The following is a 27,375-nucleotide window of genomic DNA, read 5'->3' on the forward strand; positions in this document are numbered from 1 at the left end:
TGCGCTTTAAAAACCAAGGGTGGAGCGGTGCTTTAGAAATTCATTGATTCTCAAACAGTGCAAAAACTCTTTGTCCTTGAGAAAAAAAATGCCTTGAGCTGGGGATTAAGGAAAGGAACAAAGAGTAAATCTGTAGGTTTCATTTTGGGGAGGTGCTACTCTATGTGCCTGAATATGAGTATAGTGAGTATTTAAAGGTTTAGTTCACAACTCTGCCATCATTTATTCACCTTTAAGTTGTTCCAAAACCCATTTGACTTTCTTTTCTTTCGTGGAACATAAAAGGAGAAATTTTGAATAATTTACCGGCCACTCATTTTGCATGCAGTTACAATGAATGGGAGATTTAAAGATTGAAAAATGGCATAAATTAGCATAAAAGTAATCCATACCGTTTGTGTGCAATAAAGACTTATGTTTTGCTTTGCTTAACGAGTAGATCGACATTTATATAATTATTCACTCTTAATCTTCCTCTCCAGAGACCTGTTGACCAATGTGATCAATTGAGTCTGTGAGTTGAACTGGAGAATCAGACCAATTCGTGAACGAATCATTCAAGCGCGTTTTGTGTATTGGATCAACCGATTCCTTGAAAAGATCCGATTCGAAAGTGTCATTTATTCAAGTCGAGTCGAGTCAGATTTGTCAGTGCCTTTCGCAGAACATTTTTAAGGCTAGTCGATATATAAAAATGGTACAAGTCGTCATCTGAAATTAGATATTGTATTTATTTATGCAGGAATCTGACTGCTTAATTCCTAACCTCGCATGCATGCATCAAGAGTGCTCGAGCGTGTGTGAGAATTGACACACATATTTTGTGAATTACTTCATTTTTGACCTGTTTCTCATATAAGGCTAGCGTATGGCTTCAGAAAACTTGAAAGAAGCGGTATGGAACACTTTTAATCATACTTTGAAAGCGTTTTTGTCATTTTGGTACTTGACAGCCCACCGTTATTAGGCCTACAGTCATTTTATTCACTTTCATTACAGTGCTCAGGACATTTTACAGAAATTACATTTTGTGTATTGTATGGAAGAAAGTAAGTGAGTCAGTCTGGGAACGACGTGAGGATGAGTAAATGATGACAGAATTTTAATCTTTGGGTGAACTATTCGTTTAACATTTTGTCCCCACGCTGGCATTACACAGCATTATTCACTGTTCTTAGACTAATCAACACAAAGTGAATTTTCAGAGGCATAATTATCCAGACAGAACGGCGTGTGTGTGTTTGTGTGGGCTGGTGGGTGGCATGCTGCTCTGATTAAGCGTATGCAGATTGCTGGAAGTCTGTGTTTATGTGTTTGAGTTTGTGTGTGTGTGAGAGAGAGAGATAGAGAGCTGCATTACACAGGGTTATGATGGAAGAGGTCTGTGTACATTTGAATATTTAATATGCCGGCAATAGATCCACATCTGTGATCTCTTGTGGCAGTGTTGTACAACCAACTGTCCATAAAGTGACTGATGCTAAAGTAGCATTAAACACCTTTTTGTAACGGTAGCCCTGTAGGCCTATACAGCTTTCCAACAGTGCCACCTAGTGGTGCAATAATTTGAAGGTTTGAGCTGAATGATTGACATTTCCTTCCTCTGCAAATAAATAGGATGCTATGAATTAAACATAGGCCAGTGGACATGAATTTTCTCTTGTAAATATCTGCGAATGCAGAACTGCAATTTCAAATCTTACATGTATGCAGTGCATGCATTACTTAGGCTGAATTTGTATCCGGATGTGTTTTCCCTTAGAATCAGACTCATGACCTTTCTGTTGTTTGTATCGTTCATTGTATCTATCCACAGCTGTGGATGCTTTAAATCTGACTTCCCTTAGTTATTCTCACTTTAACCGTGTAGCTAATCCACGGTCATCAACCTGTGGTGCTGTCTGGATTATCGGTTTGTTTTCTCTCTGAGAGGAGAGATTGCGTTAATCTTCTCTGAGACAAAGAGGGAGAGATCGAAAGAAATCGTGATTGAAGGAGCAATGAAGGACTGTGGGAAAAAGAGAAAGAATTATAGTGAGAAGGAAAAGAATTGGAGGGATGGCATGTTTTGAACCTGTATTGATGTCAAGATGGAATATTGAATCCAAACCTGGTTTTTGGACTTGAAGATGTGGGCTTGTAAGGTTTAAGAACGCAAGGAATGAAGAGGAGACTGAGAAGGGAGTGCAGGGAAGCAGTACGTTGTTAGAATGTAGTGTGTGAATTGCTTCAAAGGATAATCTGGGCTTAACGTCCCAGAGTCGTATTAAAACACAAGGGAGAGGGAGAGAAAGAGAGCGGCTGTGAATCAGGTGTCAGGAAGACAACCTGATTCAAGACTGCCTGTCACCTTTGAATGAATGCAGTTGCACACATACATTTGCATGCAAAAGACATGCAGAGGACAAATCGGAGGATTTCGAGCACAGAGCCAACATGTTTGCACAGAAAGAAAAACAGGGCAAAATCAGAAATTCACAAAGAGAATAGACCCAGATATACTTGCAAGCACATACACACATATGTGCAGTGGCGTACTGCCAGTCTTGAGGGCAAACCATGAATTTGTGACTGCATTCGTGAGCATTTGTGTGGGGGTAAAATAGCATAGAGACAAATAGTGATGGTATTGTTATTTTGAGCAATTTAGCCCTGTGTTCAATTGTTTTCATTTAGACTTTTTGGCTCCGTGATTTAATTGATCCTTTTGTGAGATGGATTTATTTATTATTTTTGTGTTGTAGTGCTTTGGGAATGAGAGACATATTTTAAATAAAATGTTTTATATATATATATATATATATATATATGGTCATAAGTAGCACGGGTATATTTGTAGAAATAGGCAACATGGTATGGGTCAAAATTATAAATTTTTCGTTTATGCCAAAATATCATTAGGATATAAGTAAAGATCATGTTCCATGAAGATATTTCGTACATTTCCTACCATAAATATATATTTTTAACTAGTAATATGCATTGCTAAGAACTCCATTTGGACAATTTTAAAGGCGATTTTCTAAATATTTAGATTTTTTTGCACCCTCAGATTCCAGATTTTCAAATATATCAACCAAATATTGCCCTATCCAAACAAACCATCATCAATCAATGGAAAGCTTATTTATTCAGCTTTCAGATGATTTGTAAATCTCAATTTCCAAAAAATTAACCTTACACTCTCAGAAATAAAGGTACAAAAGCTGTCACTGGGGCGGTACCTTTTCAAAAGGTACGTTTGTACCTAAAGTGTCCATTTTGGTACCTTAAAGGTACATATCAGCACTTAAAGTGTACATATTTGAACCTAATAGGTACAAAAGTGTACCTTTTTAAAAGGTACCGCCCCAGTGACAGCTTGTGTAACTTTATTTCTGAGAGTGTATGACTGTTTTTTTTTTTAATAATAAGAAATGTTTCTTTAGCTCCAAATCAGCATATTATAAAGATTTTTGAAGGCTCATCTGAAACTCAGTGAATGATGCTGAAAAATCAGCTTTGCCATCACTGGAATAAATTTGATTTTAAAATAAATTGTAATATTTCACAATATTGCTGTTTTAACTGTATTTTTGATCAAATACAGGCAGCCTTGTAGAACATAAAATACAATTAAATAAATAAATAAATAAAAAACTTTTTAATGGTAGTGTACATATTTTCTCATTTCAGATCTCTCCAAAGATCAAATGCTTGAAAAGTTATATGATCTGCCATATGGCGTTATGGAATATAGCGTAATATAGCTGAATAGTGGACCATATAGAGAGCCTAATTAATTTCCCCTAATTGCTATTCCAGAGTCATTTAAAATAGAAATTGGAAAGTGAAACTGGAGAGAGAGAAGGAGAATTTCCTGATTTCACCTTCAACTAAACTTTGGATAAAAGCATCTTCTAAATAATAATAATAATAATAAAAAAAGTCCCCTAGCTAGACCAGCATGAAACTAGCATTAACTTTAGAGCCAGGTTTATTATAAACAGGTGTGTGAGAGAGATGAGTGTGTATTCTAGTTGTCAGTATAAGACCGCCGCTCACTAGGAGGGGCGTAGAGCGTGTGATGGAGTGATGAGAAAGGGAGGGAGGGAGACTGAGTGATTGAGTATGTGAGAGAGGAAGGGATGGGGTGATGAGTGTGTGCTCACAGTGTAAGTGACATCTCTCCTCCTCAGACAGATTGTCTCTCTCTGCCTCTAATGGGATCCTGTTAGGAACCTTTTCTCTCCATTTATCCCTCCTCCTTTCTCTTGGCTTGACTCTCTGTCCCTTTTTTTTGGTCTCTTTCTCACCTTCATTTCTGTTCTTTTCGTGTTCCTGTCATGTTTATATTTCAGTTGTCCTTCAACTGTCCCCTACCCACTGAGTCATTTTAAATCTTTAATCTTTTCTTTCTTGTTGCAGGTTATAGATTCATAGCAGAGTGTGTATTATTCTATGTGAGCATGTACACTATTTTTCGAAAGATTGGGGTTGGTAAGAAGAAGCCTCATTATCCTCACCAAGGCTGCATCTATTTCATATATATATGCATATATATATATACCTGCTGTAGTTGCTACTATGCGACAGTTGTGTTCTTCCAACTTTGTGGCAACAGTTGGGGAAGGCCTTTTTTTTTTGTTCCAGAATAACAATGTCACTGTGCACAAAGTGCATAAAGAATGATTAGCAGAGTCTGGTGTGGCTGAACCTGACTGACTTGCACAAAGCCAAGACCTGAACCCAACTGAACACCTTTGAGGTGAATTGAAACGCAGACTGTGTGCCAGTTCTCATAGCCCAACATCAGTGCCTGACCTCGCTGACAATGGGAGCAAATCCCTGCAGCCATGTTACGTCTAATAAAAAGCCTTCACAGAAGTTGTTCTTGCAGAAAAGTGAAGGATTAATGGCTATGTTTTGAAAATAAATTAGAGTAATGCAAGTAAAATTAATTAATAACCCTACTGTATCATACTTGATATGTATTTTCATATTTTTTCATATTTGTCCTCCTCAATTATCAGCGCTACATGAGCCAAAAAAGCCTGATGTATTAAATATGATACTAAAAAAAAAATTTAAATTTGAAATATTTAAATATTTCTGTCTTTTTCGGTCTTATAAAATGATGAAATAAAATGATGTTGTTGTTTATTAACCCTCAAGCAACCTTAGACCTGACTTTTCTGCTAATTCTTTGCAGAGGTGTAAAAAGTACTCAAAAATTCTACTCAAGTGAAAGTAAAGATACTCAGTGAAAATTTCACTCAATTAAAAGTACAAGTATCTGACCAAAAACATACTTGAGTAAAAGTAAAAAAGTACAACTTTAAATTGTACTCAAGTATTAAAAAAGTAGAAGTACTTTTTTTTTTTTTAAAGACATACAGAAGTTTGGTTAAAGGGAGAAAACGAAACAAAATGCAATGGCACGAGGTCAAACACATATCTAGTGCAGTGGTAACAATTAAAATGCAGCACAGTGGAACACATACACACCAAAAATTGCAGAGAAAGGAATTCAAAGGAAACTCCATCCTTTCCACCCTCATGCCATCCCATATATAAATAAATATGACTTATTTATCAGATGAACACAAACTAAGATCTAAATCATCTAAACTAGATCTCTCTTCGTATAATAAGACTTCCAAGTATGGGACTTCCAAAAATGACACTTCAAAAACTACACAAAGTGAATATGACAGTAACTCATACAACCCCTGTTAATGAATCAGTGACTTCTTAAGTGAAACGGTAGGCATATATAAGAAGGATACAAATACTAATATTTTAAACTTGACCGTCATGTTCACTTTGTGTGGTTTCTGAAGTGCTCCTGTCCCCTTGCATTACACGGCCTAAAAATCTTTGCTTGTGTTCATCTGAAGAAAGAAAGTCATAAACATCTGGGACGACATGAGAATCTTAATTTTTGGGTGAACTATCACTTAATAACAATGTGATGCAGAGGTTAGAAACATATTCCAGACAGAATGCAAGAATGGGTTGAATTAATGATAAACTTATCCACTACCTGGTAAGAACATGAATTACAATTAAGTAAACATACAATGTTAATTTAAACACTTTTTTTTGGAGATTTGTAACATTTAATTAAAAAAATAATAATTCCCACAAAAATATTAATTATATTTAAATTTTCATATCTGATTTTATTTTCACTCAATCTTGTGCATTCAGCCAATATATTACACAGCTAATGGCTCTATCAAAACAAAGAATAATGAATAAACTTTTTTGGGGGAAACACAACTTTGCTACCTCAACATGCTTCCTCAGATTTGATGGTGAACTTTTGAACCCAGACATTTACCTGATGAAGGTCATAACTGAATCAGACAATGATCATTGGTTCTCACGTCAAGAACACATGTTTGAGATTCCGTTTACCATATTTAATGTGCATAAGATAAAATAAAAATATAATGCACTTTTTAAGTTGAAATAAAATTGTAAGGAGTAAAAAGTACTGTTTTTTTCTTCAGAAATGTAATCAAGTAAAAGTACAAGTAGTCAGTTTAAATTGTACTTGAATAAAGTAAAAATCCCCCAAAATAATACTTAAGTAAAATAATCAAGTAAAATTACTCCAGTATTTTACACCTCTGATTCTTTGTACACTTCAGTGAACTAGTACAATTGAGATAATCACCTCTATGAATGACTTCTTGAGGTCTCTTGACCTTAATCCAAGATCATTGCCTGTAGTTTTGAGACCCAGACCACGATGCCAAGTAATGAATCCCAGACCATGTTTATGAGAGTGCTTAAGATGAAGAGTCCAACTCTGGTGTGATAGAAAGTGGCAGAGATTTGTAGTGACCACAGTGACCTGATGTCCTCCAGTCAGCGCAGTTTAATTCAGCTCATTTCAGTCTGTCCTTCAGCCTGTCAGAGGAAACCGAGGCCATTGTGTGCCCCACTGACTCCTTCCAACCTCAACTTGGTCTTGCATTAGGAGAGAGTGGCCAAGTGTGTGTGAACGTGTGTGTGTGTGTGTGTGCAGATGAATGGAGGATAACAAAAGTGACCGTCAAAATGAGCCAGCCATTTCTGACTTCCTTGAGCCCCAATCCAGCTGCTCTTGCCAAAACTAACCCATTACCCATTCCTGGTGTGCCAGCTTCACACACAACCTTCCCAATGCCAGATCCAGATCCAGATCCCATGACTCGTCACAATACAATAAATGCTGGGCCCTGATCCTGCTAACATCATGGCCAACCTCATCAGAGAGCGTGATTGCATTTCAAGAGACCCTGATAATCAAAAAACCATGTAATTAAAGTCTGTCAAATTATGCTATTCTTGGAATACCGTACAGTGGCTTGTAGTTCAGAAGCAAAGTCATTGTTGGCAGGACTGGAGTGTGACGTTGACATGCCCTGGGCATGGATTATTGCTGAAAGCAACTCAACAAAACTAGCTTGTGGTTTAGACAGCTTCATTGATTATAGTCAGAGCGATCCACTTTTATTTACTGCTCATTTCAAGTTTAAACTGCATGTCAAAGATCCATCGGCACCACATTTTACACAGCATTTTCCACTCGCATAGCAAACTGGCTGCTTTATTTACTATCCCATCAATTTCAATCCACTGTAATTTAACAGCCTTTTCAGGTCATGCAGTTGCTATCATAGGAGCATATATTACAAACACAAGCAACATCACCAAAAGCATATAAATTTGATTAGGTATTATCATAGCAGATGGGCTTCTTTCTTGCTTCACTCCAAGTACTGTCTATCATGCTAAGTTCAGTTCTATCGCCCTTTTGCATCTTATTGTAAGTACATTTATTTTATTTTTGATTTTCTTGTAATAGATTCTGTTGGTTGAAGTTTTAATGTTGTTTGAAACTTGCTGGCTTAAATTATGCAAGGATTTTCCCTCACACTGAGCAGCATTATTGATATTTATTGATATATTAATATGTATTGTTAATATAATTATAATTATTTTACATTATTTTATAATTAATGTTTTAACATTAATTATCAACATTAATATTTATATGCTAATATTTCATATTAATATATCAATCAATTATATTTATTGAGGCAGTTATTGTTGTGTATTAATAAACATGAATAAATAAGTTATGCTGTATTTTATATATTTTATACATGAATGTATATAGTTTATACATTTATTATATTATAATATTATTAAATAATAATGATAATAGTAATTATAGTTGAACTTTGCTTGGTTATTGGCATAAACAATCATTATTAAAATAAAAATCATTTTAAAAATGTAATAAAGTCATAGTAAATATGTACTCTTGCTCAGTGTTATTTTGGTATTATTTATATATTATAATTGAATTTATTTATATTTTGAATGCTTTTATTTTTATATCATTTTTATGTTTTCATTTGAATTTTTGTTTTAGTAATTATGCGCTTTTGTCATTTTTGATTTTTTTGTCATTTTCCGTTTTTGCATTTCAGCTTGAATTTATTTCTAGGATTTTTTTTCATATAATATTTATATTGTATTTTTTATTTTTTTTCAATTAGCAAAAACAACTAGTCTAAGTATTATTTAGCAATAACAACACTGCTGTTTCTGCAGTTCACCAGGGCCCCCTGCTGGTTTGATCAAATGTCCAATGGAGCTATTTAATAATCCATCAGTGATTATTTAATGTGTGCGGTATGGGCTGTGATATGTGGTGTGTGTGATACTGTATGTTCAGTTGTTGTGCTCATGTGGGCAATATGAGCATTTCGGTCTTGTCATTACGTTTATGTTTCATTCTTGTGTTTTTGTTTGGTTTACAGGTAGTGGACTATGAGAGCCGTAGCTCTTACTCTTTCTCAGTGGAGGTTCTGAACCCCATCGTGGACCCTCGGTTTCTTCGGCGTGGGCCCTTTAAAGACCGTGCTTCGATCAGAGTGGCCGTGCTGGATGCAGATGAGCCCCCTCGTTTCTCACGGGTACGTTACCGAATGGATGTGTCTGAGAACTGCCCACCGGCCTGCACAGTGGGACGGGTCAGCGCCGTGGACCCAGATACGGGACTCACAAACAACATCAGGTACAGGCTGCATACTTCCACTACACTGAATGTAGTGTTTGTAGTATTTCTTTAAAGTAGTATATGAAAGTATTTATTATTACTTTTAGGTTCTGAATAAAATGACTTCATGCACCATCTTGGATGAAAATATTCACTGACCTCATGGACCCTTTTCACATTTTTGGGGTTCTCAGAAGCAGAAGTCGTCATAATTTGCTTCTATAGTGTAAACCTCTATAGTGTAATTTTATTTAAGTATCACAGAGATACTATTATAGTTTTTATTAACATTTTATTTTAATATAGAGTTATAGATATTTTTAATATTATATATATATATTTGTTTGTTTTTATATTTTTATTTATATATCATTTTTATTTCCTATTTTCTATTTTCATTTTAATTTTGGTGAGTTTTGATAATTTTATTGTTTATTTTGTCATTTCTATTTATTTATTAGTTTTAATTTATCATTATTTTGGTTTTAGTTCTTTTAGTACATCAAGTTAAACTAAATTAAAATGAGAAATGGTTCTTTGAAACTAGCAGAAATAATACTTTTAAATATTTTATTTTATTTCAGTTAATGTGTATATTATTTCAAGTCAAAAATAGTATGGTTTTAATTTTAGTTAACTATAATAATCCTACACTAGTGGTGAATGTGAACTACAAAAAATATATATACATATACATATATATATATATATATATATATATATATATATATATATATATATATATGTGTGTGTGTGTGTGTATATTTATTTATTCATTTATAGAAAAGTTCACAATAGCATATCTCTAGAGATGTAATTAATTAATGCTAATATAATAAAACACAAAGTATAGTGTCATAATAAATGTATATTACATCTTTTAAAAATGTAAATATAAAAACCTGCTAAATTCATTAAGTTATTAACAGTGGAAGAACATGCTGTTTTAGAATTTGGCTCTAGTGAGGAATCTAAAAAGGCAGCATAATTTTGCTGCCTGTTATTTGGAACAGCCTTCGCATCAGGAACGTGCCTGGGATGCTTAAAGCAGATGCCTGGGTAGAGAGCTTATTAGGCTTTGGAACAGAGCCATGATGTCATTAATTAATTATGGTTGTATGCTATTTTGTGTCCCGTGTTAAAATACTTCAAAACATTATCACAGAGCTCAGGGTATTCATGTTACAAGATGTGTTTGCTTGTTTCCACATGGAAAAGCCCAATGATCAATATTCATCCCAGTGAACTACCTTTATTTTAACCGTGCCTTGTTCGGGATCTGAGGATTCTTACTTTGCCAATCATGCACGGCTCTTTTGTTTTCTGCCGCTGGGCTTAAAGCAGCTCCTGAATGACAGATTTTCTGATGAGCCAGGGCTTCATGCATCTGCACACCTCTTGTGTATGCCACACGCTTCTCCCTCTCCATTTGTCTTTTTTATCTTCTATCTCCCCCAGGTTCTCCATCGATCCTCAGTCTGACCCAGAAGCTTTGTTCCGCATCACTCCAGACACCGGGCTCATCACTACAGTGACCGAGCTGGACCGTGAGCATGAGCAGTGGCACAATATCACCATCATTGCCACACAGAGAGGTACATACACACATTCACAGCATTAGGGAAGTAGTGAACTACAGTAAGCTACAAATAAAAGTAGCTAACTATACGGAAGCTAGTTAATTATCCAGTTACACAGTTATATAATATATATGATTGGATGAATATCCATATATAATATAATTTAATCAGAGCTCAGAAGTTTCTGGATCATTGAATGAGTGTATCTTGATTAGGGTGACAGCATTACACTTACACATAACATACTACAACAGCAAAAATAGAATATAGTTAGAATATTGCTAAATATATCTAAAAAAGAAGGCAGTGACTTTTGTACATTTTTATTTTAGTGTTATTTATATACTTTTTTAATATTTAGAATTAGCTTTTATTTTTATATTTTTATTTTTCCATTTATTTATTTATTTATATACTGTGTGTGTATATATATATATATATATATATATATATATATATATATATATATATATATATATATATATATATATATATATATATGTTTTATGTAACTTTAATTTCAGCTTTTTTTTCTTCTTCAGTTTCGCCAAGGCAACATTAATTCAATTTTCATTTGAATGTTTTTTTTTTTTTCATGTAATATTTATATACAGTGCCCTCCAAAAGTATTGGAACAGTAAAGACAAAATTGCTCTGTTGGCTGTGGAGTCAAGATATTTACAAATATGATTAAAAGATGAATATGAGACAAAACTACAGAATGTCACATTTTATTATTGGGTGATTCAACACATACATGTTTTACCAGCTAAGAAGTTCAGCACTTTTAGAGTTTATCTGATGTGAGCATAAGTATTGGAACAGTTGCCTCACAGGTCTTTCTATGTGATCAGCTGTGTCCTGTTGCATTAATTCTTCAGATATTAAAAGCAGGGAATGTGTCGTATCAGTTATATCCATTACTTCTGCATTCTGAATCTTGCATTCGATGATGACACACACAAACCAGGATGAAGATGAGGGAGCTGACTTTGAGAGAAAAGCAAGCAATTTGGATGCTAAAAGAAAAGAGGAAGTCAATTAGAGCTATAGCAAAAGCAAAGGGCATGGAGAAATCAAGAGTTTGGAAACCACCGGCAACCAACAACTACCTGATCGGCTGAGAAAACAATAGTAGTTGATGACCGATGAAATTGAACCCTAAAAGACGTGTCTGTAAAATCACCAACAACTTCCAGAAAGCTGGGGTGATGCTCTGACAATCTACTGTCCTCAGAAGACTTTGACATAGAATTACAGATGCTACACAGCAAGATTCAAACCTCCAAAAATAGAAAGGCAAGATTAGAGTTTGCAAAAAAGCACAAAGGTGAGCCAGAAGAGTTTTGGAACTGTGTTTATGGACCGATGAGACAAATATCAACTTTTATTGAAGTGATGGGAAAGCAAAAATGTGAAGAAAAAAGGAACTGCAATAATCCCAAGCATACAGCCTCATCTGTAAAGCATGGTGGAGGTGGTGTCATGGCATGGGCATGCATGGCTGCCTCTGGAACAGGCCCTCTCAACTTTACTGATGACTTAATGTATTATGACAGTAGCAGAATGAATTTGGAAGGGTACAAAACTATCTTGCCTACCAATATTCAAGAAAATGCCACCAGATTCATTGGGAAGTGCTTCATATTGCATCAGAACAATGACCCAAAACACCCTGCCAGTTCAGTCAAGGAATTTATAAAGGCAAAGAAATGGAAAGTCTTAGATTGCCCAAGTCAATCTCCAGATTTAAATCCGACTGAACATGAATTTCACCAGCTGAAGAGGAGAGTAAAGGCAGAAACTCCCCAAACAAGCAACAATTGGAATTGGCTGCATTAAAGGCTGGGAAAAATATTTCAAAGGATGAGACCAAGAGTCTGGTGATGTCTATGGGTCACAGACTCACTGCTGTGATTGTGCACAAGGGATCTGCAACTAAATAATAGCTTTTAATATTTTATATCTGCCTTATGTTCAACTGTCCCAATACTTATGCTCACATCAATGAGTGGGATGAACTCTAAAAGTGCTGTTCTTTTTATTTGGTAAAACATGTATGTGTTGAAACGGCTAATAATAAAATGTGACATTCTGTAGTTTTGTCTCAAATTCATCTTTTCATCATATTTGCAAATGTCTTGACACCACAGCCAACAGAACAATTTTGTCTTCACTGTTCCAATACTTTTGGAGGGCACTGTATATTTCATTTTAGTTTATTTCAGCTTTATTTCATGAAAATGTTTAGTTTTAGTTAACACTAACAACACTGCTGCACCCAGACATGAATCAGTGGATCATTTCGTTTTGAACAGGTTTGTTTGGACAGTTCATGGAAATTAACCAGTTTGAAAAGAAACAAATAATCAAATCATGTCTTTGTGCATAAATCACTGCCTCTTTTTCTACAGAAAAATTAATTATATTAAATTATTTTTTTAGTATGTTTATTTTAATTTAATTTATTTAATCAATTTATTTTAGTATGTTTAAGTTTAGTTTACTAAAAAGACTCCCAAGTTTGTTGTATTTAAGAGAGAATACAGTTCAGGAGAGCACATTAGATTAATGCCTCAGTTTGCTCAGCTGTAAAGCTGTGTGCACAATATAATGTGACATTAAAAACAGTGATTTGTCACGCTACACCACTGCGTGTTTCAAAAGTAGCTTGTTACTGGAAAAGCTGCACTATTCTGAAAACAGCCGAGCTACTGTCACTACTGGAAAATGTTAGCTTTGCTATTTATAGTTCATAACTCCCTAAGATACACTCACATGAACATCGTCCAAGTATGGCATGTCGATCATTAGGTCAAGAATGCTTAATACTGGCTGAAAATGTCCATGCCAACAAGTCTACTAGTGAAAATAGTGATGCTAACAAGTTCAAATCTGGTTTGCGACATTCCTGATCACACCCTTTACATCTTGTCCTGTTTTTTCGAGACTGTCGGTTAGTTTATAAGGTTGCAATATCAGTGGCTAAAATTTAATGGATTTGGGTTGTTATGATTTACTTGTTATGTATGCATGGATTAAACCATTTAAACATACATTGAATTTGTACTGCTCAGGGAGATGGCGTGTTACTAGAGGATCTATGGTGCTGTGTTACAGTATGGAAAGTAGGTCTAAGCAGCTTCAGGGAGGCCTGATGGCTATTGTAGGCGAAGCCTCTTCCCAGTAATGTGAAGCAGTGGGCACTAATCCACAACATCATGTCATAGCTCGATGTGTGTGTGTGGATCCAGTCCAAGACATTTGTGTGAAAGCAGTCCAAACCACAGGCAAGTGTGTGGGACTGAATTATAACGAGAGAGACAGAATGCTTCAATTTCTCTTTAGGCTCACACCAATCCATTAAGTTTGTTTTCCGGTGCAACCTAAACTGCACCAATATAAAACTATTCTGAATTAAAAGCTACTGAAAGCTCTTTGTTTGTCATGACAAGCCATTTGTCTAAAACATTGCTGAAACTCTGTTACAAAACATAGTGAGGTGCCCTGCTGCTGTCTTCTGCCTACATAGCATTCTAACCATTTGCCCATCATTGGGCAAACTACTTAAAAAAAAAAAAAAATGTACAACCTACTCTTTGGAAAAAATAGCCAAGCTAACCTGACAACTAGCATTTAGAGGACATGGCTTGTTACACAACAGTCTTCAAGGAAAAAGTACCTTACTATATTGAAGCTACTTAAAAAATTTCCATGTGTGATATATTAAAAACAGCAAATTTGTTCAAATGCATGTTAAATGTTGTACCTATACGGCTCAAAAGTTTGTAGTCAGTAATTGTAAAGAAATTAATACTTTTATTTAGCAAGGATGCAATAAACTGATCAAAAGTAGCAGTAAAGACATGTATAATATTACAAACTATTTCTATTCTAAATAAAAATTTTTTTTTTTTTTGTTAATCAAAGAATCCTCTGATGTGAATCCTGTATGTGATGTTTCCATGAAAATATTAAGCAGTTTAAAGGAATAGAACCAAAAATGAAAAATTGCTGAAAATGTATTCAGCCTCAGGCCATCCAAGATGTATATGTAAAACATAAAAGAAGATATTATTATTTTAAGAATAACCAAAGAGTTTCTGGTCCTTACTGACATGCATAGTATTTTTTCCCCCATTCTATGGAAGATAATGGCTACAATCAACTGTTTAGTAACCAACATACTTATAAATATCTTCTTTTATGTTCATCAAAAGAAAGAATTCCTCAGGAACAGATTATTTTTCATGTTTTTTTGGGTAAATTGTTCCATTAACATTTCTCATTTCATCTAATATCCTGGATTCATTTTAAATGTTTAATTTTTTTCCAGCATTTGCCGTGATGCATTTTCATTTTCTGCAAATGATGCATGTGATGCTACTTTTTGCAGTAGCCTTCACATCAGGAGTGTGCTTACAATGACTTACAATACTGCCTCCATAGGCAGCTCTCTAGGTTTTGGAAAAAATCATGAGTCTGTAAAAAATGTCACTATTTAGCGTATGATTTCTCATAAAAATGTGCGCATGGAAGTGTGTGATAAACTTTACAAGAGGAGAGTTTACCTTCACTGGCCGAGACTCAAGGCGAGCACTCCTCAAAAAATGTCTCGAGTGTGTGTATTTTTGGTGACTTCCTTTTTCTGCTCTCTCAATTACCTCAGATAACCCCAGCCAGGTGTCCAGGGTGGTGGTTGCTGTAGAAACGCTGGATTTAAACGACAATGCACCCGAGTTGGACAGGCAGTACAACACAGCCATGTGTGACTCGGCCTCCACAGGACAGGTGAGAGAACAAGCCACATGTTATTATTGGCGCAAAGAAGGTCATACTTGTCTCCATTGACTAGTTCATTTGTTACTCTACCAAAATTTAAAAGCACAGGAAGTTCTCTAATGAGAGTCCTTTTGTTAAGCTCTGCAATTATGTAATTGTCACAGATGAGTTATCGGTGATTAATTACATTTTCTCACAACTTCAGCCCTTTAGACTCACTGACTCACGCTCTTTGTGTTCATATGGATTTGGTGGTGCATAAAGTTTTTTTTTTTTTTCAGTCATTTTTTTGTGCACATCTGTGAATGTGTCCATTTATACAGCCTGCACGCTGATTGATTAGTTCTGCCGTTACCCTGCAGCTGAATCACTGCTGTTCCCATTTACAGGATGCTTCACGCGTACATAGATATACATTATAATCTGCTCATCTTTTGGTCTGTTGGCTTTCATCCATTTTGCCTTTCATTCCAGTTCTCTCATTCGTTTCGATTGGCTGTCTTTCCATAATACTGTAGTGTTTTTTCCTTGTCTGACTCATGTCTTTTCTTTAACTCTTAATTGTGTGGCATGCAGCTGTTAAGCTGTCATAACTTATGTCCTTTCTCCTGTCTTCATCATTCTGCTGTCTTCACAGCTTGTGGTCAAATGAGAGCTTATTGTTATTTCACCAATCAGGATAAGTAGGTCCTGGATCAACGTTATTATTAACCTTGTTGGTCCTGGAACAATATTGAAGGGGTTTACATGCACGTTAAGTTAGTCAGTCTGATTTGTCTGTTCATATTGAATGCAAAAAAAGGATATGGCTTGACGCAATTAAACAAACAACAAAGTACAGCCAATCAGAACAATGTGTCTCAGTTTGAAAACTCTCTTTCACGCGCAATGGGCTGCAGCTGAAGATCATACAAGTTAGAACACATAACTGTTTTAATTATTTCAATGATGTTTTATTAGTGGGATTTTTACATTTTTAAAGAACTGTTTTCTATTTTTATATATTTTCAAATGTCATTTATTTCTGTGATGGCTGTATTTTTAGTAGCCAGTCTTCAGTGTCATGTGATTTATGTGTCAATTTCTTAAAAAAACTTTTTAATGATAATGTATGTTAGTGTAAATTTCAATGTGAGCGGGGCAACTAGACGCAATACAGCAGACCTATCAACCAAATGACCAACAAACTGTTGTTTTGCTTGTTGCTTGCAGAGGTGTAAAATACTGGAGTAATTTTACTTGATTGTTTTACTTAAGTATTATTTTGGGGGATTTTTACTTTATTCAAGTACAATTTAAACTGACTACTTGTACTTTTACTTGATTACATTTCTGAAGAAAAAACAGTACTTTTTACTCCTTACAATTTTATTTCAACTTAAAAAGTACATTATATTTTTATTTTATCTTATGCACATTAAATACGATATGTATGATAATATGATCATTGTTTCCACGCATCAAACACACAGTCTGATTCAGTTATGACCTTCATCAGGTAAATGTCTGGGTTCAAAAGTTCACCATCAAATCTGAGGAAGCATGTTGAGGTAGCAAAGTTGTGTTTCCCCCAAAATGTTTATTCATTATTCTTTGTTTTGATAGAGCCATTAGCTGTGTAATATATTGGCTGAATGCACAAGATTGAGTGCAAATAAAATCAGATATGAAAATTTAAATATAATTAATATTTTTGTGGGAATTATTATTTTTTTAATTAAATGTTACAAATCTCCAAAAAAGTGTTTAAATTAACATTGTATGTTTACTTAATTGTAATTCATGTTCTTACCAGGTAGTGGATAAGTTTATCATTAATTCAACCCATTCTTGCATTCTGTCTGGAATATGTTTCTAGCCTCTGAATCACATTGTTATTAAGTGATAGTTCACCCAAAAATTAAGATTCTCATGTCGTCCCAGATGTTTATGACTTTCTTTCTTCAGATGAACACAAGCAAAGATTTTTAGGCCGTGTAATGCAAGGGGACAGGAGCACTTCAGAAACCACACAAAGTGAACATGACGGTCAAGTTTAAAATATTAGTATTTGTATCCTTCTTACATATGCCTACCGTTTCACTTAAGAAGTCACTGATTCATTAACAGGGGTTTTATGAGTTACTGTCATATTCACTTTGTGTAGTTTTTGAAGTGTCATTTTTGGAAGTCCCATACTTGTCTTATTGTACGAAGAGAGATGATTTAGTTTAGATGATTTAGATCTTAGTTTGTGTTCATCTGATAAATAAGTCATATTTATTTATATATGGGATGGCATGAGGGTGGAAAGGATGGAGTTTCCTTTGAATTCCTTTCTCTGCAATTTTTGGTGTGTATGTGTTCCACTGTGCTGCATTTTAATTGTTACCACTGCACTAGATATGTGTTTGACCTCTGCCATTGCATTTTGTTTCGTTTTCTCCCTTTAACCAAACTTCTGTATGTCTGTCAGAAAAAAAAAAAAAGTACTTCTACTTTTTTAATACTTGAGTACAATTTAAAGTTGTACTTTTTTACTTTTACTCAAGTATGTTTTTGGTCAGATACTTGTACTTAGTATCTTTACTTTCACTTGAGTAGAATTTTTGAGTACTTTTTACACCTCTGGTTGCTTGTGATTGCAACTGGTTATGACAAAAACTCTGACTGAGATAGAAGAGCTCTCTTTTTTCGATTTATCTTGTTAGGGCACAGTGTAATTTACTTTGGATAAAAGCTCTTACTGAATGTCCGCTTGCTTGCTTAACTGGAAGCTTGCATAACTTCTTACCACAAGTCACATTATGATGAGGAAAGTTTGGTGACCCTTAAGACTCTGAAAACTACTAATGTGACTTGACATTATCTCAGTGCAGCACTGAAATCACAGAAAAAAATAAATAAATTTTCGTGCCTCAGCACAACCGCACTAACTCACAGCTCTGATCTGCATCACACGGCTCATTTTTGTTTTAACTTTTTCCCTAATGTGTGGGGGGAGCATGGCAAAAACAGGCCCATCGAGTGATTATTTCTAGTTTAAGTGGATCTCTGGAGTCGGCGCCTCATTTTTAGAGCACATGCTAAAGCTGTGTCTATGTTTGGGTGTTCCCCAAGGCTCGCTACTCGGTCAGAGTTAATTATTGTTTGACTGCGCAGTGTGGGCTAATCAGTCTCTAGTCACCTATTTGCAAAGGTGCTGGCGAGGTTAATGCTGATATCTGAGATTAAAATGTGGATCAGGTTTTTTTTTAAATGAATCTCTCTTCTCTCTCCATTATTCTTTGCTCTCCTCCTCTTTCTCTCCTTCTTCCCTTTTGGCTGTTCCCCTTATTTTGTTTCTCTCTCTCCATCTTTCTCCTATCTCATTTTCTCAGGTGGTGCAGGTGTTGCGGGCGATTGATAGAGACGAGGGAGGAAATGACAGCGCCGTCCATTTTAACATCCCTCCGGACTCCAACGTTGCCCTCAACTTCAGCATCAGGGAGAGTGGAGGTTTGCAGTCTTTTCCACAATTTGTTTCTCCCACCCAGCCTTGTGCATCGGTGTCTCTCTTGATCCGTTAGTCTGTGTCTGCAACCGCATTGTGTGGCTGCTTTGTGTCCTGCTCCTTTGTTTTCCCCATTGTTTGCTTTTGCTTCTCTGCCACATCTATCTTCTCCCAGCACACACAGACGAAATGTGCTCTGGCATTCATGCTGCATTTGGACTCACTGGTCTGTACAAATGTTATACGAGCAGCAATGGAATTAAACTGCACTCGATTGAGTTCAATTAAATTAAAGTTCCATCGAGCTCAATTTGATCTAAAAGTCCCCCTTTTTTTGTGTATCTCAATTTCTTTGCTATAATTCTCGTTTTCTAGGCCCCACTGCTAGTTTGGTGCTGGCGTCACCTTTGCAGACACTGTCTCGCTCTACTTCTTCCTCCCTCACTCTCTACGTCCCGCTGATCCTGAGGGACGGGGTCTCTGGTTTGACCAGCACGGGGACAGTCACGGTGTCCGTATGTCCATGTCTGAGGGGCGGAGCCCGGGCCGGAGAGAAAGAGAAGCAAAGTGAGGCAGAGTGGGACAGAGAGACGGTTTGTTTGCCCCAGCACTCCTCTTTGCCTTCCCCTGGACTCAGCACTGCTGCCCTGCTGGCCATTTTAGCCTGTGTGGCCACTCTTTTGGGTAAGTTAAACTTCCAAATGGCAGTGGTAATGTACAGTCAGATAGACGTTATTCCACACTAAACATAGACAGGGTGATCAAGACCAAGATTTTTACCTTTAGCTGTGTTGTTATTGTTGAACTAGAACTGAAACTAAAGGTATTAAAAATAATTTTCGTTAATCTAGATAAAAACTGCAATGAAATTAGAAATGTTGCTTTGGCAACTAACTGAAATAAACGTTACTTGTTTAAGTTTTAAAAGTAGTATAAAGTAATATAAAAAGAATAAAAAAGTATAAGTTAAAGATCTAAAATTACTAAAACTAAATAATAAAAAGTAAATTCAAAATAAAAATTGAAGATAATCAATTTGAAGAAAAAAATGACAAAAGCACATAACAAAAGAACTAAAACTTAAAATGAATACAGTATACACAAAAATAAAAGCTTTAAAATATTGGTAAATAACATTTAGTAGTATAGAAATAGTAATAAAATAACACTGACCTCTAAGAAGAAAATAATGAAAAATAAATATACCCTATAATGTACAAAACAAAAGGCCTATCTACAAGAAGAACACTTTAACAAAATTTCAGTAGTTTTTATACTGAAGTCCATTAGGGTCAATAACTTAGATGGCGGCAGTTGTGTTTATATTAAATGAGAAAGTGCAAGTCCATGAAAGTAGCACCCATTTCAGTCATTTGGATGAACGGTCCTATTTAAAGTGTTTTCATGGACGCTGGTGAATACTAGAAAACCATCAGACCACTGGAAGCTATGATTGACCAATCAGAATCAAGAATTCCCTAGAGCTGTGTAATAAATGTAATTATGGGCATCATTTTGTGTAAGTGTTAGTTTGCCAGCTGCTCTAATGTGTCTATTGAGTATCTGTCTTTCTGTAGCACCCTGCAATTTTATTACAAAAATTTGTCACCCAGCACAAACACACACGTCCTCCCTTTTTATAAATGGCATCATAAAACGCTTACTCTTTTTCTCTTCATCTCTCACTGTTTTCTTTCCCTCTTTCTTTCTTCTCTCTCTAGCTGTCAGTGCTTTGTCTCTGTCCCTGCGCAGGCAGAAAAGGGACTCGCTCTCGCCTTTAGAGGAGGATGATGTAAGAGAGAACATCATCACGTATGATGATGAAGGAGGGGGTGAGGCTGACACGGCTGCGTTCGACATCACAGCGCTGCAGAGCGCCCCACACAATGCACGCAGGGGGTACCGCACCCTGGACAGCAGGAACATGTGAGTGGGGCTCAGCAGGGCACATCTGATGAAAGATTACATTGGCTACATCTGTTACATCAACTCACTCTTCCTGCATATTAATAAAGTGCTTCCTCAGTGCACTTGAAGAGATAGTTCATCCAAAAATTTAAATTCTGGCATAATTTATTTATGTCGTTTGAAGTCTGTATGTTTTGTTTTTCTTCCTATGGAACACAAAAGGAGATGTTTAGCGGAATGTCCTAACTGTTCTTTTTCATACTACACATTTTAATTTTTAACATTTGAAAATATATTAAGACAGCCATAATGATATTGATATTGTAATTTTACAGTTGTACTATAAATAATTTTTCTTATATTCTTTTTCTTTTTATTATTACTACTACTATTGTGATTATTATTATTATTATATTTTGTAGTCATATTGATGTACAATCACAACATTTTGGGACAAATGCAGCCCTACAAACAAGCACAGCAAACCTAGAACTGTTTAAGAAAAAAATCATAAATCAAAAACATTTTATCCGAAAAATCAAATTTTTTCTATGAATCGTGCATCCCTACTTTTCATTCTGCCTTAAATCTTCTGAAAAGCCTTATCTTATTTATACTCACTATTTTAATAAATCACAGCCCCTTTAGCCAGCACTGCATTTCGTTGGGTTGTAATTAGGGCCGCCAAACAATTAATCGCAATTAATCACATCCAAAATAAAAGTTTTTGTTGTGCATATTTATTATGTATATATAAATACACACACATGCATGTATATATTTCAGAGAAATATGTTATTTTTATATATTAAATGTATTTATCATATCAGTTATATGTATATAAATATAGACATGTAAATACATGTAAATATTTTCCAAATATATACTGTATGTGTGTGTATTTATATATACATAATAAATATACACAGAACATACATATATTATGCAAACAATAACTTTTATTTTGGATGCGATTAATCTTGATTAATCATTTGACAGCACTAGTTGTAATAATTCCATTGTCTATGATGAATAAGGTCTAAGTTGATCATTGTTTATTTTACGTTGAACTGTTACAAAGAACAGGGAATTTTAAAGAACTACAAATTAGTTTAAACTGAAATCAAATGTGCGACAAAAGCAGAAGAAGGCCTGAAGAGTGTGAGCTCCCAGCCGACCACACCATCTGAAACACCTGTGGCATTATCGCATTTATCACATTACCTCTCCCGAGGCTGCACACAAACTTGAGAAAAACATACAAGTAAAACGTAATTAAAAAAATATGACTTAAAAAAAAAAAAAAAAAAAGCTTTTGCAGCTATCACAATCTTTTTTTTTATGAGAATACCCTTTATATTTTGGTTTGTTTCTAATAAAAAGCTATTGTATGTCTTCAGAGGATTTGGAATATCCTGCACAAGTCATATGGACTACTTCTGTGGTGCTGCCATTTATTTTCTATTTTATTTTATCTGCATAAAACCTTTTATGATATATTCTGTGTTCCCTCAGACGTTATTCACAACACAATCAGGACAAGGCTCGAGCGTATAGCAGCTGGGCTCAGGCCGGAGTGGTAGACCCCGGGCAGTACAACAGTCAAGGAGCCACTCTATATGGGCGCTTTTGCTACAGCAGCCACACCCTCCCAGTGCTGCGTCGCTCACAAGGCCCCTATGAGCCCGGCATATCTGAGTTGGCTTACCGCTTACCTGGGAATCAACCAGACCACTCTCTAGTCATTCAAAACCAAGCAGCTGTGGTTGGCCCTTTGGAGCCCGGGGTTATTTACGTGCCAACAGCAGAGGCCGGTCATGGCTCTAAAGAAGGGACAGCATCTCAAGACGGAGCTACCACATCTGAGGGAGGAACACCAAGGAAAAACGACTCAAAGGATGATGCAAGCAGCGATGCCCAGCAGAGTCGAAGTCAAAGCCAGGATCTGGATTGGGTAAAACAACATATGTCTTATTTATTTATTTAAGAAGCTTAGAATCACCATGTTCAGAATCACAAAGTTGCTTTTCTAACCAGTATTTGGGGTAAAACCAAAGGGGCATATTAAATTTGTTTATTTAATTCTCCAGAGGCCTTTAAATTAATTGTTAAATAATGAATGCACTTTCAAACAAACAGCAATACTGACAAGACAATTAGAAAACCACTCTTTTGGCTGGAGTTAAACAGCTTTAGTAAACAGAAAGTGAAGACAGGGCCTTGTAAAAAAACAAAGCATATGGCTAATTTTAATTCACAGACTCGCTTCTCAGTCACACCCCAACAGCATCGAATCAGTATTAATGTATTATGTCTTATAAACATTCATTGAACTGGAGACTGGGAAACAACAGCGCAATTGATATTAATATTCATTTCACGATGTGTGTTTCACTGGGAAAGTTGTCACACACAGATCCTGAAAAAGCATGAATTCAAAACTGCAGAAAGCTGCATGTAATTAAAAAATTGTACAATTTTGATGTGCAACAAAATATGTTGTGTATTATTTGCTGTCATGGAAATTCATGCTTACCGTCGCGCATCTTAAGAGCCCATCTAGTGAATTTTAATGTCTGATTTTACACATACACATTTAAATTCAGAATGCAGACATATTTACTCACTGAAAGGGACTAATTTTTGTTTTATTAAAAGTGAGGAGAACACGTCCCATGTGTGAAAATATGTTGTTTTGCACATCCCTAGATAGTTTTGTTTGTTGTAGGTGGCAAACAGGTTGACGATGAAGGTGTATTTTCACATGTTGTCTCTCGCTGTCTCTCTTTCTCCTCATCCTCATCTCACAGTGCAGCGTTAGCTCTTTTTAGAGCTCAATTAACCTGGTTCAGCTATTGTCAACTGTTTCTCCCTCTCCATCTGTCTGAATTTGTCACTTACTTCCTCTACTCGCTAACACTTTACTGTCTCACTTCATTGTCATCACATTTTTCTGTTTTCACCTGCTCATGGTGAAATATCTTCTGCTTTCTCTTCCCTTTCTTAACAATCCTCTCTCTCACACGCATCCCTCTGCTGAATAACAGAAGAATAAACTCATCCTTACCTCCCGCTCTAACCCTCCTGCTCCTCCCCGTCCCCTACAGGTCCAGCCGGACATGGCCCCCCGCGAGCGGGAGCTGGTGTTGACCCGTTCTGGCTCGATCGCTGGGCCAGGCCCCACCGGCGGTTGGGTGTGCGACTCCGCCACACTCCCCCGAGCTGGGCGGCACTCCTCGCGGGGCAGTCTTTCCCTAAGTAGAAGCGGTGCTGGGCCTGCTGACTCCAACCATGCTGGGGTGGCTGACGCTCCCAGTGGAAGCACAGAAATGCAGTCGGTCAGTGGCAATTATGCCACTATCCTGCAGGGGGAGCAGCAGAGGGACTACCCGGGGACTCTGGGACGGGGCGGGCTGGAGATGGGCAGCGGATTTGTGGTGGGAAGGCCCGAGAGAGAGGGCAGCATTCCACTGAGTGCCGGGATGTATCCGGAAGGTGGCGGGTTCATAGGAGACTGGCACGAACGGGTGGGGATAACCGGGTACCCACTGGGCAGGAGGGATATGACGCCTCAGCTGCTTCCGTATCCCGGCCAGGGCCGGGGGGCTTTTGGGGGCATCCTAGGTTATGGCGGAGCGTGGCCCTCAGCACCTGATGGGTCAGGAAGAGGAGCTCCTGTCGGAGGTCCTCACTCTCTCGCCCTAAGGGTTGGCGAGTTCCTGCGTCTACGCCTTGCGCAGGTGACCTTCGACCCCTCGCAGCCGCCATACGACTCAGTGCAGGTGTACGGGCTGGAAGGCACAGGCTCCCGTGCCGGGTCCCTCAGCTCCCTGGACAGCGAGGGAGGCAAAGACGCCGAGAAGGAGGTGTGGGGATCAGGTCTGGAGGATTGGGGCCCACAATTCCAGAAATTAGCCCAGCTTTTTAGGGAAAGGGAGAAGGAGAGCGGAGAAGATAAAGAAGGAGATGCAGAAGCCAGCAAAAAGCACAAGGATAGGGAATGGGAAGAGAAGGAGGAGCAGTCTGGAGACGAGGAGCAGGCGAATGTCTGAGAGAGCGAGAAGGAGAGGGGTTGGGTGGGACAGTGATTAAAAGGCAACAAGAGCTGGAATAATGAAATGTGAAGGGTAAGGAGGGAGAGACGAAGAGGAAAGGTAATAAGGGAAGACAGGGAAAAATGAACACAGAGAGCAAAGGCAGTGGAGAGAGTGATTGATGCAATTTGAAGCAATAAGTGCTGAAAAGCTGATGTGTGAGCACAGAGCGGTGTTTCTTTAGCCAGCATTTAACATTCCTTAAGTGTGTTTGGCAGTAAGCGAAAAGCAAAGTTCACTGTATTCCAGATCACATTTAATTACGACAGAGAAAGAATGAGATTTCAACTTGAGTTTTCATGGCAGCGAGCAAGACAATGGTACCACACGGGAATGAGAAACGCAAGGCCAGAATAACACAGATGAAAAGTTACGGCAACACACGAGAGAGTAGGAAAATTAATATTTGTACAGAAATTGTTTATACATTCACAAAAGCAAGAGAACTGAATTATTCAAAAGAAAGCACTGAATATTACAGTAAAGTCCTGAATAAGTGTCTGCACAAAGATTCTCGGTGTTTACACATACACACAGACGAAAACAAACACACATCAATTTTAAACCCTGCTTGGAAATTCTGCTTTGCGGATGTCACATTGTCAGGGTTCAAAATGACTCACATTTTTGCCAAGAACAGATTGTATACAAAGTTGCTCTAGAAAAAAAAGATGACAAAATTCAAATGTATTGACGCTAAAATTGTGCAAAACATATGCACAAACAATCATTACTAAAAAAATCCCACATTTAAAAAGTCAAGATGATTTATGAGAGCTGACAGATCTGCTTCAGCTAGAATGCACTTTTATACATGATGTTCGAAAATAGATTACAAATGTTGTTGTTGTTTTTTTATTGGAGGAAAAAAAAACATGAAAAAGATGTTCTATGTAAATGCATTTAAATGTAAATATCACTGAATGCCATTGTGAAAAGTGACAACAGTACTGTAGTCTTCAAGTAACAAAAAAGATAATAAAATGAAAACGAAGGAGAAGATTATATATTACCCCACATTGAAATCCACTGGATATAACTGGAAGACACTGGATTGACTGAAGCAGAGTAAACCCTGCCACAGTACGATGTCGGATATGTTGCTCTTCCCGAACAGAACATTTATTTTTACTTGAATTGAATGCAGAAGCTCCAAATAAATATATGTGAAGTCCTTTTTCTGGGTTGAGCCCACACTCTGCATTGATATCCTGATTAATAACACTGTTTGTGGCCACAAGGACTCACTGTGACTGGACTGAACCAGAACCACTGTATCACTGCACAATCATGCGCACCAATACCAGGTGCTTCGTGCAGTACGAACACACACCTTGCCAAACAACCCAACAAATGTCATTCTTTGTCAAAAATGTGAGCCTAAAAAGGTTATATGAAATATTCATGTCTATATTATTGTACGGTAAGAAGAATGATTAAAGAAAGACAGATCCCCTGAAGCTTATTTGATTAGGACTAAAGGCCCATTCACACGAAGAGCGATAGCTATAACGATAATTAGAAATTAGTGCCCACACCAATGCATGTTCTGTTTATTATAAGACCGAGCTGCTTTAAATGCTCAAGCTTTTCCGATTGGCTGTCAATGTTTTGGAAAAAAAATAATTTTTGAAAGTGATTCCAACGATATCGTTATAGTTGTGGTATGGACTTCCCTATTCTTATAGAATTAGAACAATTAACGTTATCGCAGTAGTTACTGCTCTTGGTGTAAACCGGCCTTAACGGTTTAAAGAATTGAATCCTTCACGTGTCATTGCCTATTTTTTTCAGGTAGATTAGGTCAGTTGTAAACTGGGTGTGGAGTTACTGCATTCATCCTGGTTTCTGCCTTCTTATTGGACTACATTGATGTGGCCCCGAGTGGGCCCTGTTGGTACTGAGATCTCACGATGGTGTGTACTAAAAATGTATTTATTCTGTTGTATTTTTTCCTTTTCTTTTTTGTAAATTTGAATAAAGACGGTATGTTTTGAGGTGATGTATGCGCGACCTGATGTGTATATGCTCTTTTTTGTAAAGAAAAACTTTTAACTGGATTGACTTTTGGCTCTCGCGTGTGTCTTCTAGTCTGTGTTTGTCTCTGCTGAGTAAATGTAAGTGCTGGCTTCGGAGATGTCCATAGAGGCTCTTCAAACAGGGACAGAGTTGGCAGGGAGTAAACACAATGTCTAGTCTACTTACTCCCAGGCTGTTTGACAGACTTACAACTCAAGGTCAATAATGGAAACTGAGAGTTCAAATCGCACTTTAAGTCAGACAAAAGTTTACCGCGAGGTTCACCTTGAAATTCGCTCTATCTGAAGTCTGGATTACATAAAATGCATGGGATTTATTAGTGGGCCTGACAAGCCTTAGTTCATCTGATGAAAGTGGGGAAAATAAGGTCGTTTCAAACCACTGCACCTGCGAGTCAAACCTGCTTATCGTTCACTTCAATCCTGCAATGTGTGTGTGTGATTGTGTTTCAGCTAG

At 36.8% G+C, this 27,375-nt stretch overlaps 1 protein-coding gene across 3 annotated transcripts in view; it reads left to right on the top strand.

The window, feature by feature from the left end:
• LOC131530779 (uncharacterized) overlaps positions 1-26,929 on the top strand; it is a 150,929-nt gene extending 124,000 nt beyond the window's left edge. For all 3 annotated transcript variants that reach the window (XM_058761225.1, XM_058761242.1, XM_058761233.1), the window contains 8 exons: positions 8,805-9,061; positions 10,502-10,638; positions 15,293-15,414; positions 18,765-18,882; positions 19,253-19,561; positions 20,599-20,803; positions 22,301-22,739; positions 23,893-26,929. In XM_058761225.1, the coding sequence (XP_058617208.1) occupies positions 8,805-9,061; positions 10,502-10,638; positions 15,293-15,414; positions 18,765-18,882; positions 19,253-19,561; positions 20,599-20,803; positions 22,301-22,739; positions 23,893-24,837 (2,532 nt within the window). In that variant the 3' untranslated portion in view covers positions 24,838-26,929. The remainder of the gene's footprint in view (positions 1-8,804; positions 9,062-10,501; positions 10,639-15,292; positions 15,415-18,764; positions 18,883-19,252; positions 19,562-20,598; positions 20,804-22,300; positions 22,740-23,892) is intronic.
• The last annotated feature ends 446 nt before the right edge of the window (positions 26,930-27,375 follow it).

Source organism: Onychostoma macrolepis, chromosome 02 (assembly GCF_012432095.1).
Source record: "Onychostoma macrolepis isolate SWU-2019 chromosome 02, ASM1243209v1, whole genome shotgun sequence".
NCBI lineage: Eukaryota > Metazoa > Chordata > Actinopteri > Cypriniformes > Cyprinidae > Onychostoma > Onychostoma macrolepis.